The sequence below is a fragment of the Gopherus flavomarginatus genome, chromosome 1, assembly GCF_025201925.1.
Source record: "Gopherus flavomarginatus isolate rGopFla2 chromosome 1, rGopFla2.mat.asm, whole genome shotgun sequence".
Taxonomy (NCBI): Eukaryota; Metazoa; Chordata; order Testudines; family Testudinidae; genus Gopherus; species Gopherus flavomarginatus.
Window position 1 is genome coordinate 13,400,782 of NC_066617.1, and position 16,346 is coordinate 13,417,127.

Sequence of the window (16,346 nt, forward strand, 5' to 3'; positions counted from 1 at the left end):
AGGTATGATTAATGCAAAAGGTGCTTTCCCCGCGTTCCCCTTTCAGAGCTGAGTTAAGATCAAGAGTCATTTTTTTTGTCTTGTACTAACTAACTGGCACAAGAACAGAGGTCTATTTAACAACACACACACACACACACACCATGTTTAAAAATCACCAGAGACGGCATTTGACTATATTGTTCTGGGGAAGGAAAATCTAGGTGACTCGTGCGTCTTTTAATGTTTACACAGTCTAATTTCCTCGGTGCAGAGCCAGATTTTAAATCTGTCTACCCTTCTCTGCTGTGGACGGGGGCTGAATCTGGCCCTGTTGCCTTTTAGGAAGTTCACCGTTGGCTTTTGACAATGGCTGAGGTATCTCACCTCCCGGGAGAAAGAACTTTTGCAAGTCTGTTTCCCCCTTTGAACAGTTTTCATGGGAAGGTGCCTGTGGAATTAAAAATCCACCATCGGTTTGGGAGTGTGTGCGTGAGAGTTTTCTCTGCGGGATGGTGTGTTTGTGACTTTGCGTGAAAGTGTGTGTTTTCTCTTCGCGTCTTTGTGTTGTCTCTGCAGAGCTCTGTGTGTGTGTGCGTTTTCTCTGCAGATCTCCATGTATGAGCGTGTTAGAGGATTTGTGTTTTCTCTCTAGTTCTGTATGACAGGAGAGTTTTCTTTCCAGATCGATGCGTGTTTATTTTCTCTCCAGGTGTTTGACTCGTGCTCACAAGTGCCTCACAAAAAAAAACAACAACAAAAACAAACAACCAAAAACACACACAACAACAACAACAACAAGAATCAACGCGGTGACTGTGGTCACTTTTCCTCGAAAGCTTTTGATCTAAATGGAACAAACCCCAGCGGTATTTATACGACGGTACCCTTAACAAAAAAACAACCAAACAAAAACAAAATAACAACAACAAAACCCACAACCTTTACAGGCGCTATAGGCGACGACAATTGTGCCTGGCACAGGTTACATCCCGTTCCAATCGATTTCCAGCCCCGATACCTGCCTCTTCCCCCCACCCTCCCTCTTCCCCATCCCATGTGATTCGCAGGCTGGGTGTGTAGTGGCTTGCCCATCATATTTCTCTCACTCTTTCTCTGCCCTTTTCCAACCCGGAAGAGCTCTGATCTCTAGACAGCCAGGAGGAGGAGAGGAGGAGGTCAGAGATTTGGGTGGGTGTTCAGAGGATGTGGATCACCCACGTTTTACTTCTCGCTGGGAGCTCGAGAGATGCCAGCAGCAGCAGGAGCAGCAGCCGGAGCAGTCGAGTCTGCCTGTCATTGCTGCCTTTAGATCTTCAGCAGATGAGGAAAAAATAAAAAGCAGCTGCCCAGGTCAGTGAATATTGAGATTCTTCCCCCCACCCCCCTCACTCGTTCCCTTCTCCACGTGGAGAGAATTAGAAGGGATGTCGGCTCACAGGGGCAGCAGGCGCTAGCTGAAATGTAACACGACCCCGCTCTTATTTGCCTTCAGTCCCTGGAGCGAGTTGGATTTTTCTCAGTGACCTTGGGGGAAGACACAACTTGCCCGAGAGCGTGTTACCTCTCAAAGCTGGGGGTGGGAGGGCAAAGTATTGGAAGAGGTTGACAACAACTGCTTTGCCTGTAGGTGCTAGAGCATACAGCCGAGTAGCCGGGGACAGGGGCTGCTTTCACAGATGGCATCGCACATCGGCATGTGTAGACGGAGGGCATGAGAGAAGTGTATCCGCTCGTGTTTACTGCGGTGTGTATTCTAGATGCGTGGGTAATGATATTAGACAGGTATGTGCGAGTAATGACGTGACAGACTGCTAGACTGTAATTGATGAATGAGCGAAGAGGTGTGTACACACTCTTCCCTAAATATAGATTATTTTTAGTATATCTAATCTCTCTCGCACACACACTTGCATGTATTAGGTAGCAATCAAAGTACACCTACGGATACGTGTACCAGGAACAGAAATAGCCCATCTCTGTCACACACGTCTGCATGTGCGTATACATAAAATCCTGCGCTGTTTTCTACCACCTCCACACACATATTGTCACTCCACAATCTCCGTGGCTGTATTCGGAGCGCACCGACGATCCATTTAGATCCTGCTCTGGTTTCTAAAGAACGGTAGAGGGTCTGGCTGGACGTGTGGGGTGTTTGAAGACAGGTTTCTTGAAGGGACTGGTACCTATATAATGGAGAATGATGATTTCACTACATCCTAAGGCGTGTCTGGATCCCACCTCCCTCCCTCCCCAAACTATCCATCCGCTAGCTCACGTAGGGTATTTAAACTAGTAATTGGGTGCCTTGGAAATGTATTTGAGTGTTAAGAAATGAGCATTAGCTGTAATGGAGCTCATTCAGACATGTCAGCTCCTCTTACCTTCATTTGTCCATAAATAGGAGCGGGAGCATTAGGCGATGGATTTTACTGTAACCGGATAATTAATACTCTTTGGATATACTTGTTTTCTTCATTATTTATGGACGGCAGTTGTAAAGCTAGATAGAGCGGGTCTTTTGTGAAAGGCTCGTGTCATTTGGTGTGGGGGGTGTGTGTGTATTTCAGGTTGTAGACCTGCATTTGTGTGTGTCCGAGAGAATGTGAAGTTTGAGTATTTCGAGATTTATGCCTTTGTGTGTGTGTTGTTAATTAGGCTTTGTGTTACTTGTGTTTCACTGCGTTACTTAGGATATTAAGTTTGTTTCCATCCGTGTGTTGTGCGAGCCTGGGCATTGTTAATGTGTGTTTCCCTCTCTGTGTTGTATGAGTTTGTGGTTAATGTGTGTTGTCATCTGTGTAGTGTGTGAGCTTGTGTGTCTTTCGGTTCCCATGGGGCTTTCAATTCCCAGGCCGTGTTAGCGTGTAGTTTAACAGGGGGATTGTGTTAAGGTGTGTCAGCTTTGTGTTGTGTTAGCGGGTTCGTTCTGCAGCCTGGGTGTTCGTGTTTCAGTCTTTGTGTTAAGTTGCGGGGCCCGTAGGTAAGGGGACAGAATTGATCCAATGAAACTCAAATGTTCTCAAGATCCCCTAAAAGGCCCGAAGAGACCTTAGGAGAATCGCTGTTTAGACACCAGCCGGAGATCACTTCGCAGCAATGACCGGCCTCGAGAACTACGGACTTATCTGGCAAACGCCCGCTTCTGTCCGGGAGATTTTGGAGAGGAAAAGCCCCAAGTGAGAGCGTTTAACTAGGGCAGATAATGTGTCTTCAGTCTGACAATCCCTTTCAGATCCAGCGTCCCACCGAACAGGGACAGCGATGGAACATCACAGGACAAAACAGCTGGTGTAAATGTCTCGAGATCAGGGACATTAAACGATCCATTCGCAGCTAGGTTACATTTAGCAAAAGGCAAATTAAACCAGATTTCAGCTTCTGTTTTAACGAAAAAAAAAACACCCATTCCCTGTGTGTGTGTGCGTCCGTACGCATCGATGTGTGTGTATCTGGAGAAGTGTATGATGTGTGTGTGTGCATCGTGCGGTGCCTGCAATTTTGTGTATGTCACACCAAAAATACACACCCATGTCACCGAATATATATGCATAGAGGGACATAGGGATTTATTTTAGGGAATGCATAGTTTAGCTTAGGGGATACATACAGCTCTTGAGTCTCTTCCAGTAGCGAGAATGAGCCGTTCCTTCAAAGAAGGTCGCTTCTATTTTTATTCCAGACGCTCTGCTCAGTAAAGGAAAAAGCGAAATGTTTTCACTCTCACAAGGAAATTGTGCTGCTAATTCATTCGTGTGTCCTCCTGCCCTGGCATCTTACCTCCGTGTACTTTCATTGTGTTTTGCTTCGTTGTGGGCCCTTGGCCGGATGCGGGGCTGACAAGAGTATTTTTGTAGTTTTTAAACCTGGTTATAGTTTCATTTGTAGCCATTTCGTGGGACTCCCAGGGTAAATAATGTGTCGTTTGGAATTAAAAACCCGCCGGCTTCCCAGCTGCCCTCAAGAGTCGTTTAAGTTCACCTTTAAATCTACAGATCCAAATTGTCCTAAATGATGAATGATGGAGAGGCGATAAATCCACCCTTACGCACGTAGACTTCATTGGGGTGGCGGGGACAGGGAATATTTGGCTGCTTAAAAAGAAACGAGGGATTCCTAACTAGATATGAGCATTCACTCCCCTTTCAAGGCGAATGGAGCCCCCGATAGCACCCGAGCAAGGGTCAGTGGGTTTAATGCAGGACTCGTTTGTAAATTAACTTCTTTTCAACTCTCGCCATGAAGATCAATCGGATGAGCTGGAGTGGGGAGGCAGGGGTTGGATAGATTTGTTTTTTTCTACGTCTAAGTGATGATTCGAAGAGAGAAGGTCGCTTTATTTGCTGCAAGACTGTCTCGGCCATTTCCTCAGTTTCAGTGAATTATCTTGCTGTACCTTCGGATTTCTTTTTTCTCTCCAGACATCTTTCGAAAAGATGGACTGATTCGTGTTAAATCTCGAAGCAGCTACGTTTGAAAGACCGGGGGGGGGGGAGAGGTTTATTATACAATAATACTATAAGAGAGAGAGAGAGAGAGAGAGTATGTGTGTGTGCGTGCGTGTGCGAGAGATGCTGAAGAACAAACGGGAAGTGGAACTTACCAGGTCGGAGCTTGAAAGTGACCTGCCTGGACAGCAAGCCCTGCTCTATGTGGGTGTCATCACCCGTCCTAGAGCGGAGCCAGGGGTACCACTAACCCTGACAGGAGAAGCTCTTCTTTCCCCGGGCTCCTCTCTCTCTGTCTCTGCGGTGCAGTTTGGGAATGTGCAAGGGGCAAAGAGGGCGCCTCCGGGACTCGCGGAGCCGGTTTTGATCCTTTCTCAGACTTTGTGTCCCGGGGCAGTAGCCCTTCTTCTCAGCTTCAAAGCGGGAGGGGGGGTTCCCCCCCCGCAGGAAAAGGCCCAACCCCTCCCCCAATTTTCATTCTTGGAATTTGTTTTCTTACGGCAGAAGAGGGATTTCCCCCTCTCTTCACCCACTCACCCAGCTACAATTCATTTTTTCTTTGTGGGGTGGGCTGTGGGGTTAGGATCAGATAGGGGAAGGGGAAAGATCATGGGAAACGGTGTAATCAGTAGTTGATCGTTTCTCTCTTTCTGTCTGGTGTGTGTGTGTGTTTCCTCTCTGTTTGCAAAAGAGAGATGAAATTATCCGAGAAACCATGTGGCTCCTTTCAGAGCCCAGGGCGAGAGGCAGCAGCTCCGTGTCCATTTAGGGCAGGCTTGCTTTACAAATAAAATAAAACACAAACAAAAAAAATCTTAAGCGAGCAACGCTTCCTGCTTGTGGTTCCTTTTCACAGATAAAGGGGGTGGGGGAGAACAGATAATTTCTGGCTGATTCATTGCGGGACGGGACGGGAGGGGGGAGCTTTCCCCTTTCTAGTTCTTTGTTTAAACAGAACAGTTCAGCAAATCCAGCCTCATCCCCAGCTCTCTAGTTCTCACACGCCGGGCTTTAGGGGGTTGATTTGTTTCGCTTTAAGAGGTTGTGTCTTCAGTTGTCTTCATCCTAGGGGGTAACAACGCAGAACTGACATTAGGCTGCTTTCTACTTCCCCACCCCCGGCGGAGGCTGGAAGATGGGGCTCCCCCACTCCTCCCTTCCCCGCCCCCACCCACCTGGACAGAGCCCAAGTTGTTTTACACGGGAAAAAGTCTTCTGAGCTCTGCCCTGGGCCGTGTCCTTTGCATAACCCTCCGATCTGTAGCCTCAGGCTGTTTAGACAGCTTTACCTGTACTCGTCTCGTTCCCTGTAAAAATCCCAACCCGGCGCACGTAATTTAATCCGCTTTCAGACAATTGTAGTCTAAAGGGGCGGGTGGTGGGGCTGCTTCTTCCTTTCCCTGTCCCAAGGAGACGTAGAAATTCGGACCAGGTGCTGGTAATAATGATGGGCACCGACCTAACCCACGCCACTGAGGCTTCGAGAGTGAGAGAGACTTTTCGGGGAAGTGGTTTCCCAGCTGTTAACGGCTGGATCTCACTCTCCCAAGCTGTTCACACGGTTATAGGGACTGGTCTGGCTTTGTTCCGCGAACTCCATTCCGGTTACAGAGGCCCAGCAACCTGCAGAGACACGGGTGGCTTTGGGGCGGGCATCCTCGGTTGGGTGGGGAGCATGGGGTACTAGAGAAACCTTCTTGAGGGGAGGGGAGGGGTTGTGATCGCGCGGGGGACCTTTTGGTTTGCCTGTTTTGTGTGTGAGGGACCTTTTCCAGCCAGGGAGCCCCCCCAAAAAATACTGCCTCTCCCCCCTCCTGCCCCCGCTCCAGTTCCTGCCTGCCCCAAGCACCTGTGATTTCTGGCTCCTTTCTCGCTCTCTCAGCTGGAATAGATATACAGCCGGCCCTGCATGATTTCAGTTCCACGTCCCTCACCTTCAAATCGAATTAAACGCCCCCCCACAACGCAAGCCCTATTGTTTTTTTGCTAATTGCTCCAACAATGGGCCCCTGTCAGAGCCGAGCTGTCAATTAAGGCCCCCACTGGGGTAGGAGGAATTATGTCAACTGCACCGTACTCAGCTGGACAAGGATGGGGAAGGGACAGTCCAGGCTGAGTCTAACGTGTTTGTAGCTAGTGCTGTCTGGACGCGGGGGGGGGGGCGATTAAGGGTTTCAAAGGGGAACCCTAACTCTCCTAGCTCCCCAGTACTGATAAGGATGATGTTAATATTCAGGGAGCCACTATCGATGACTAGATCGTTGTGTCATTATCATTGCTGTTATTTTGTTATTGTTGCTGTCCTTAGACTCTATCCCCGCACTGTGTTCGGAGTATTTAGGACTAATGAAGAAACACGTAATGATTATTTTCCTCAGCATAACCACTAATACACGTGTCCTCAGAGGTGTTTGCTTTCAACCCACCAGCCCTAAATCCCCAGGGTTTTTTCGATCACCTTTTGTTTTCACCCCCTCCGCACTCTGTCTCAAGAGTTGCACAGAGAAGACAGAGACATTTTGAAGTGAAAGTGACAGATTTGTAACAGAAGGGTTGGGGGATGCGGGTGGAATTAGTCCAGGGCCCTTTACAAAGCAGAGTTCAGTCCTAGAACTATATATCTGTTAGGCCATTCTGGTCCATGCCCGAATCAGTGTAAAACTATGCCATAAAGTGCATATTTCCAGTTCTACCCTCGTGCCGGATATGATCCATATTTGCCCTAACGCACATATTTATGTTTTTGCAGTAAATTGAAACATTTCTTCTCCAAATCACTTATGTAAACCACTTTAATGATCGCCCAAGGCTCCCAGAAACACAAGTTTCCTTTGCTGGGATTAGTAACTTTACGACTTCTGCATGGATATTCCTTCTTACTGTCTCGCTGAACGCCTGCAAGTTTATGTGGGCTTGGCTATAACTCTTTCTAAATACAGTTTTATCTCACCTAAGCTGTCATGGCATCTTAACACCTGCGCTTTGATGATCATCCTATAACCACAAGGAACGAACCGTTTTCATTCTCATCTTCATTCACTTTTTTGGGGGGGGGGGGGCTAAACTTCCAAGGCAATCTGCTCTAGAAATCTCGTGTTTCCCTAGAGGGCTTTCGGTCTGTATAAGGGATCTTCATAAAATTTTCCTTGTCTCATCATAAGACGCACTGACACATTGTTCAGACAGAGAAGGGAGAAGGGGTTGCCTTTAAAATGACCCTCTGCCCGCCTCCCCCTCGGCCCCCAAAGAGAATTTCCCTTGAAATTGATGGAGTCCGGCAGGATTCCCCCTTCTGGGATCGCTTTAAGCAATAAATAACGACAGTAAATAAAAAAGTAGAATCTCTCTTACCTATAGGAGACAGTTGTGTATCTGGGGAGAGAGACCACGCTTTTTGCAGTATCCACTCTCCGATGGTGAAATTGACTAATGTAGAGAACGGGCTAAGAAAGAGAACCCGAGAGGCCAGCAAATGTTACGGGGGGATCCTGCCCATGTCCCTCCCTCCATACCAGTACAGAGCGAGGTGGAAGGGGGGCGGCGGGGAGAAGCGGAGATGGAGAGAGAGAGATCAGCAGGAAAAGGGAATCGTGTGGACACACTGGCACCGTTACTCTGCATAAGGATGGAAGAGTTGGTCCAAACCTAATGCTTCTCAGATTAATTAATGCCCTGGGCTCCTTGAGCGCCTGATTCGTGTCGAATGTGTGTGTGTGCGTAAGCCCCCCTCCAGCCCCGAGAAGCGCCTCTCTCTCTCTCTCTCTCTCTCTGCAGCCCCTTGCCGGCCTGCCTCTTGCCCCGCTAATGGGCTCCCTGGCACGTAGCATGGCTTCCATCGGCAGTATGGCTCTGAGCTCGGCCCCTGACGTCAATGCCCAGTGGCGTCGGCTAGGCTGGCCAGCGAAGGGCAATGCAGAGAGCATCAAAAGAGCAACCTCCCATTTCCCAATTACGCCCTGTCAATCCAGGAGTCAAAGGGAGGCGGGGGGAGAAGCTGGGAAGCAGACACTGAATACCCCTCCTTGCAGCCCCCGCTTCATTACACAGAGCATCCCCTTCAACTCAGCCCGGGTAGCTACCTGACTGCAGCGAGGGCACGCTCAACCCTCCTGTAGGCAACAAACAAGCCGTGCCAGCAGCCCAGAAATCACTAGCGCGGTGCTCGGAGCTGTACACTCAGCAGATCCGAATGAAAGCCCGGGAGATTAGCTATTGAGTGATTAGCTCATCTCGTTTTATTGCATTAGTTAAAAGCCCTTGGACTTGTTTATAGCTGTGACCGCCCACCCCTCTTTTAAAAGTCTGGCATCCCCACAGTTCATCTTCAAACCTGCATGGATAAACCGATATTTATCCGTATACTCCGGCGAGCACAACAGTTCTGCGGTATGTTTTCTGTCTCTACGCCTCAGAACTGCCCAACTCAGAAAAGTAACTGAATGTAGGTAGCAATTTATCGCTACAAAGAGATTGAAGAGTTGGTCCAAATTAGACAAATTAGAATATAGCATTTTTGTAATAAAAACAATTCAATTGGCTTACATGCAAATATGCGCATAATAAATTCCCATTACTATTTTATCATTAAATCTCTCTCTCTCTCTCTCTGTCGGCTGTGTGCGGAGCAATTTCCAGTTTGCATATTAAACATAAGGCTGACTAATTAAAGCTTTGGAGGACTGACATGTGCAGAATGTTTTTATGCCTCGTTTGGTGCTGCTGCGGCCCAGATCAAGGTGTTGGCCTGATGAAATGAAGCCGGGACAGTGCGCGAGGCTGCATGAAGAGACTATCCGTTGAACAGCACGCCGTTTGCCAGTTAGCCCCGTAGCGCTGGGGAGTGGACTGCGCGGGTCGCCTTTTGCATGAATGCAAGGCTCCTTAAAGCGCTGGGGCTTGCACTCACACAAAGGGGCTACACTACAGGATCAATCTGCTGCCCATACGTATATCCCTCCCTGCATATAGCGTTGGTCTATTGCGCTCTCGCCTTTGAAGCCCCTCCCGATCCGTGCGCACTTTCATTAAATTATTTATTTGCTCGACACGTTGCTATTTTGCAACCTCCACAGGGGAAGCCGCGGGACTTGTTGCAGACTTGAAAAAGCCAGAGGCTGCGCCTGCCTCGGAGCCACTAGGGGATGCAATGGCTCAATAGACCGAAGCGCCAGAGCCGGTTCGAAAGCTCCCAGCCAATCAGGGAAGGCTTTCACAAGCGCCCGCTTCCTGCTCCTTCCTGATTGGTGCACCCCCCCTTGGCAGGAGCCAGTCCCTGCCCGGCTCGCCCCGAGCCCTCTTGCAGCCCCGGAGCTGGCTCTGGGCGCTCCCTTTGCACGCCCGGGCCGCAAGGGTGGTAATGGGGCATGAATGTTTTAATTATGATTTGTGCCGGCTGTGGAAATGAAAGTGGTCAGATGAGCGCTGACAGAAACAGGAACTTTCTCCTTCTCGCTCGTGGAGCTCGAGCCCCAGAGAGGAGATCGCAGCAGGCATGTGCAGCTGCAGCTTTGTAGCTTGGTTTCACAACCAGAAAACAAACCAGCAGAACAAAAGCAAAACTCCCCCAAACAACACCCCCCAAGCCTCCTTCACTATTTTAACGGTACGTTAGACTACGCTCTGCTTGAGCTCTGTTCCCTGGATCTCTTTTTCTTCTTAACTGAATGGAATCGGATGTAAGAAAGGAACAACTCGGAAAGAATGGGTATGTTTGAAATGTTTCTCCGTGTTGTTCCAGCACGTTGACACATTGGAGGAACAAACACCCTCTCACACACATTCTAAAGTACAACTGTCTCCCCAGATTAGTCCTACTTAGAATTAACTAATTGACCTGCAAGGGGTAATGCTTTGAAATGATACATTTAGTAGCTCGACAAAGAACGTGGTCACCTGCTCTCTGAAACTCTTCCGAGAGTGGCCTGAAGTCACCACAGAAAATCATTTCTTGATGACCGGGTTGTGTCTCCAGATTCTGTGTTATCTCCTGAACAAAGTAAGTACTGTAAGTAAGAGTAGGGATGGTGCATAGGAATGAAAGAAAATAATAATAATTAATAACATCATATAATAAGACACACGTATTGGATACGCCCTTAATAACATTTCTGTTTCACGTGTATTAGAATATTATCCCCCTTAAAAAGTCGTGTTAACTCTTTCTCAGTATTTCCAGCCTAACGAGGGGATGCTTTCAAAGACTTTCCGGTCACGGGGGTGAAGGGATATTGGGGGAGGGGGGGGTAAAGTAGACAGGAGTAAAGCTGGGTTGCAGTTTCCTTGTGTTTCGTGCCCTGTCCCCTCCTTATCCCATGACAGGCTCCTCCCACTCAGTGCTGATGACAGTAGAACCTCCTTAAGTTGCGTCTCGCCACAGCTGTCTGTGAGCATTGAGCCGGCTGGCGCCATCCTGCTCCTTTCAGAAAGAATGCCTTCCCTGTAAAAAAAAAAAAAAAAAAAAAAGGGTGGGGGGACAGAGAGAGAGAGAGAGAGAAAGCACAATCTGATCTGATCAAGCAGTTTCAGCTTCATCTCGCCTGGGTCACATACTCCTCCACCAAGGTTTGTGCTGAATTTCTTTAACAACTTTCTTTCTTTCTTTTTCTTTCTTTCTTTCTTTCGATTGCACAATAATGAATAAGCCCTGAAAATGCTTCAGGCTCTCCGCGGCCGCAATCTGCACTGCTTCTGAACTGGCGCATCGCTGGTGAAACTGACCAAACATTTAAAAAAAAAAAGAAAAGGAAAAGCGCCGCCGCAGCAGCAAGCCCGCAGCAACGCCCGCTTCTGTAACTCTGGTCTATTTCATTCCCCTGCTGCACTGAGAGAGATCGAAAGAGAAAGGGAGTGTGTGTGTCCTGGTAGAATAGGTGGGTCTATGCCTAGGACAATAGGTGGGCTTTCAAAGAGCTCGCCGTTTATGGAGGGGCTTGTTTTCGCTTGCCTAAAAGTCAGGTGATAAAGCAGAGAAATACTCAAACAAGTTTCTCTCTCTCTCGTTCCCCTTTCCTCTCTCTCACTGCAGGTGATCAAAGAAGAGAAACATCTGCAAAGAGCGGAAGATACTGTTGGGATCTCGCTTCTCAGATTTTTGTTTTCCCTACTATTTTTTCATCTTTTTGGAATCGATTATTATTATTATTTTATTTATTTATCTTTTTTTTAAAAAAAAACCCACGACAATATCTCTCTGTGTATAAACTCACCGCCAACCTTCCCGTTGAAAGTCTGCCCAGCTTTGGGGAGGAGGAAGAGAGGCAGCCCCGCACCGAGATGGAGGTGACTACCGACCAGCCGCGGTGGGTAAGCCACCATCACCCCGCGGTGCTGAATGGGCAGCATCCGGACTCACACCACCCAGGGCTCGGTCATTCCTACATGGATCCAACTCAGTACCCGCTGGCCGAGGAGGTGGATGTACTTTTTAACATCGACGGACAAGGGAATCACGTCCCTTCCTATTACAGCAACTCGGTCCGAGCCACGGTGCAGAGGTATCCGCCGGCCCATCACGGTGAGTTCTCCCCTGCCTTGCCCTCGTGTGGGGACCCCCGCTAGCTGCGCTCAGGTTGACAGTGGGCAGGCTTTCGCGCCGGAAACAGGGCTGCGTTTGTGTGTCTCATCGTATAAACTGCTCCTTTAAAGCAGTATAAGCAACAGGGGCAGGCAGCCAGTAGCTGTTAGCAACTAACAAGGGCGCCTTGAGTTAATCCCAGGAGCACTGTCATCTGCAAAATGCCCTCGTGTTGCGTAAAACGCAGGCATGGCCTTTTTGGTACGGGCCTATTACTAGCTATCTATTACTGATAAATCCTGCCAGGAGCAGCGAGATCGTATTTATTTCTCCAACCAACCCATACAATAAAAATCCCAACCTCGTTGTCATAGGTGGCAAAACTATGCCGCTGCTGATTTTTCCAGTTGGCTTGTCCCAAATAAGGGCTAAAGAAATAGGAGTCGGTGCAAGTCTTCCCCCCCCCCCACTCTCAAGAGTTAAACGCCATTTGCATTTGTTTGTTAATTTGATTTTGCTTTTACATTAGAATTCTTTGTCGCATTATCAGTTAATATTGGGGGGGGGGGGGAGAGTGACATATGTGTGTGTTCACAGCTGGAATGTTAAATTCACCCTGGATGGGAAAATAATACATTTGATATTAAAGCCTGGCTTTCTAACCTTGTGCCACATTATAGTGTATTTTATATATCACTGTACATATACTTATACATCTCGTGTTGGGTTATGATACATCACATACAAGTAATCATTATGTAGCCGTATATAATGGGAATTTACTGTCTAGATCATAATTCAAACACATAGCCTCGTACACAGCTATGCCGAAGAGACACATGTACTGTTTTTACGGGGCCTAAATACAGTTCAGGATGAATCATCTGCTTACCCCCGTTTAAAAAGAATAATTCAAGCGGTTCAGCCTGTAGCGCTGGAGTTTTCTTTAGGATTAAAAAGCAGGGCATAACCTCGTGAGCCTGGGAGCGATCCCAGTTGTGGCGCACTCTGCAGAAGCCCTAGGTTTGAAATTAATTAGGAAAAAAAGCCCACCCTAAAATAAAACAAAATTGACTGGAAAGGGATGATCGGAATGGAAACGGCATCGGAGCTAGTCCGGATTCACTGAGCTGCGCCCAGGACCTCACCTGCTTGTTGAGTGAGCTGCCAAGCGTTACTCGCTGTTCAGTAAATGCATTGTTCTGCTTTTAAAGTCTGTAGAATAATTATTGCTAAGGATCAGCAGCTTTTATCCCCCTCCCCGCCCCGATTTATCAGCAGAAAGTGGAAATGCGGTCTCTCGGATGTAGCCTGAATATTATTTACTACGTTACTTCCTGGATAAGATAATGAATTTTGACCGTTCATGTTCATTTAATCCACCTCCCCTTCCTTTAGCACATTGACTTTCAATATTGTTCACAAATGGCTAACATGATCAGACACATGCATAGAGATCATATATATATAGAGAGAGACTATATCGTATTCTAGCTAGCTATCTGTCTCTAAATATCTGTGTCTATGTCGATCTCTGTAGCTTTCTATAGTTAGAATTATAAAACTATCTGGCTATAGATTTGAATGCCTCCGTAGAGATCAATATATCGTTAGAAATATCTCAAAAAGCAAAATTTGGCTGCTGTCCTTGGGTTCAGTGTTTTCCATCATATTTAAAAAAATGTAAATTTCATTTTTTTGCAAGCACATAAAAGGATAAAATGATCAACGTCAACGGCAAAACTCCAGTGCAATATTAGGAAATGTAGCTGTATATTTTAAGATAAGGTTTGAACCTATCTAATGTAAAGATGTTTTGGAACCAGTGACACGTTGTGTGTGTGATATTGTCCTTATGAAGCTGGCCGAGTCAAAGACACACAAGTCCATGTGCGAAAACAGACTAATGGTGAAAAAAAACAGGTTATTAACACATCTGTGTCTTCTCCGTGTCTCGTAGTTCACGGTTACTTAAGAGCAGGGAATGAAGAACCCAATAATAGCTCGAAACTCGCAAGAATGGATTCTCCTCGAGGGTTTGCAGTTTCGTGTGGGATCTTCACTGGAGAGGCCTTGCACGATTGATTGGAGAGGGAAATTTAATAAGGGATTGACAAATCCATAAGCAATATCCGAAGACTTGAATCTCTTTTGCCCTCCAGCCAACCACACCTGAGCACCGCTCTGGGCCTCGATCCGGCAATAGCTTTTACTTATAGCCTCTTACTTTTAGGCATAGGGCTGATGCCAAAGGGACTGGGGAGCGGGGTGTGCAGTTAAACCAGTGGGTACGTTTTTGCAGGATCGCGGCTCAGTTTTGCTCAGGCCGGCGGGTCCCTGGCAGCTGCACTTTTCTCTCCTGGTTTGACACCTTGGAGCAGAGCGCCGTGTGAGCTGTTTCTTGAGGTTATCACCAGGAGGGCTTCGATGGGAGACAAAGAGAGCTAGTCTGGGGGCCCTGCAGGTGCTGGCCCATCCCTGAGGGAATGTAACCTGGCCTGCTTCTGTTCTCTCCTAGCAGGGAGCCAGGTGTGTCGCCCACCGCTTCTCCACGGATCTCTCCCTTGGCTGGATGGGAGCAAACCCCTGGGGGGCCACCACAGCGCGTCTCCTTGGAACCTGAGTCCCTTCTCCAAGACCTCGATCCATCACAGCTCCCCGGGACCCCTCTCTGTCTACCCGCCGGCTTCCTCCTCCGCTTTATCCGCCGGTCACTCCAGTCCGCACCTTTTCACCTTCCCTCCGACCCCTCCCAAAGATGTCTCCCCGGATCCCTCCATCTCCACCCCGGGATCCACCGGCTCCAGCCGGCAGGACGAGAAGGAATGCATCAAGTACCAGGTGTCCCTGGCTGACACCATGAAGCTGGAGTCCTCTCACTCCCGCAGCACCATGGCATCGCTAGGAGGGGCCTCCTCTTCCGCCCACCACCCCATCACCACCTACCCGCCCTACGTCCCAGAATATGGCTCTGGACTCTTCCCCCCCAGCAGCCTCCTAGGGGGCTCGCCTACCGGGTTTGGGTGCAAATCAAGACCAAAAGCGCGCTCCAGTACAGGTAGGGTTCTTGGATTATTAACCCCCGGGAGAGGGAGGGGAAATTGGGAGAGGCCCTGAATTTACGTGATCAAGGCTCAGCTGTGTCCAGTCCTACAGACACGCTCCTTCTCTCAAGCGCAGCCCCTGGAGAAGGTGTTTTCAATCTCCTCCGAGGCATATTATATTGGCCTCCCTACTGGCCAGATCAGCCCCCCCCCCCCAAAGAAACACCGAGTTAGGAGAGGAGGGTGGGAAGCCATGTGCAACAGGACTTTGTAATAAAACAGTGTGTGTGAAGGGGGGACAGAGCATCACAGCTGCCCTAAAGGCTGTACAAAGTCCCAGCCGAAGTTTGCATCCCGAGATTAATTGGAGGGCAGCGAATCTACCTACCAGTTCGTGGACATGAATCTGGTTGAAGTCCCGGCCCTTCCTTGCTTCCAGCAAGGAGGAGAACTAGAAGGAATTGTACCAGTCTCTTTTGCAGCCCTCAATCCACCCCAAAGCTGCTAAAACCAGGGGCTCTGTAACTGGTGGGCTTGAAGTGGCCTGGGACAACAGGGGACTTCAGCTTTACTTTTTTTCTGCCGGGGAGCTGTCACAGAACCCTGACGTGCATATATCAGTTCAGTGACTTGCTGGGCAAAGAGGCAAACAGATCAGCTAGGATTTACCCCCCCCCCAAGAGCCCACTTCCCAGGCTCATCCCCCCCACCAGCCCAGATGCCAGTTTGTGGCAGCGCTGGGAAAGCGTTCTGCAAAGGGAGTTTTGTTTAGACTGGTCTGCTGGGGTCTCACTCCCAAAGATTTCACAGAGCCGGACTTTGAAAACCAATATATCCCATTGCTCTCTCCCTCTATGTGCATGCAGCAGGGCACGATTAGTCAAAGCTCCCACCCCGCCTTCTGTGGAGGCTGCTGCAGGGCTGCTTGGCAGGATCGCCATCCGTTTTCAGGGTTTTTCCAGGGTGACATTTACTCTGACTGTCTGGGCAGGGACTGTCTCTATTTAGCTGATATGTTCGAGCTAATCCAATTATTTTCAGACTGCTGCACGCGACAGTTGCATTGTTTATCCAACGCCAGGAACTTTAATAGGGTCCGGATGCGGTTAGAGTGACAAAAAACCCCAGACCTGCATGTTCTGTACATGAAAGCAGACTGGGGGCGGGGGGTGAGAGAGAGAGAGAGAGAGATGGAGTGAAACAAAAGAGAGGGAAAGAGAATAGAACAGGAAGGGGAACTTACTGGTGATGTCCAGTGTTATGGGGAACAAACTGATCCGTGTATCGGGGGGAAGGAAAGCAAATGGACTCGGAGGGGAACCAAGTCCGGTGCATTCTTGGCTTGATTTTAGACAGCCC

General features: G+C 48.5%; 1 protein-coding gene across 6 annotated transcripts in view; it reads left to right on the forward strand.

Moving 5' to 3' along the window:
- The first annotated feature begins 1,251 nt into the window (after nucleotides 1-1,251).
- GATA3 (GATA binding protein 3) overlaps nucleotides 1,252-16,346 on the forward strand; it is a 34,349-nt gene continuing 19,254 nt past the window's right edge. For 2 of the 6 annotated variants that reach the window (XM_050936932.1, XM_050936935.1), the window contains exons 1-3: nucleotides 10,772-10,991; nucleotides 11,455-11,943; nucleotides 14,462-15,001. In XM_050936932.1, coding sequence (XP_050792889.1) covers nucleotides 11,703-11,943; nucleotides 14,462-15,001 — 781 coding nt within the window. In that variant the 5' untranslated portion in view covers nucleotides 10,772-10,991; nucleotides 11,455-11,702. Of the gene's footprint in view, nucleotides 1,333-10,760; nucleotides 10,992-11,454; nucleotides 11,944-14,461; nucleotides 15,002-16,346 lie in introns of those variants that run through there. The other 4 variants (XM_050936934.1, XM_050936936.1, XM_050936933.1 and 1 more) reach the window with 3 other exon arrangements.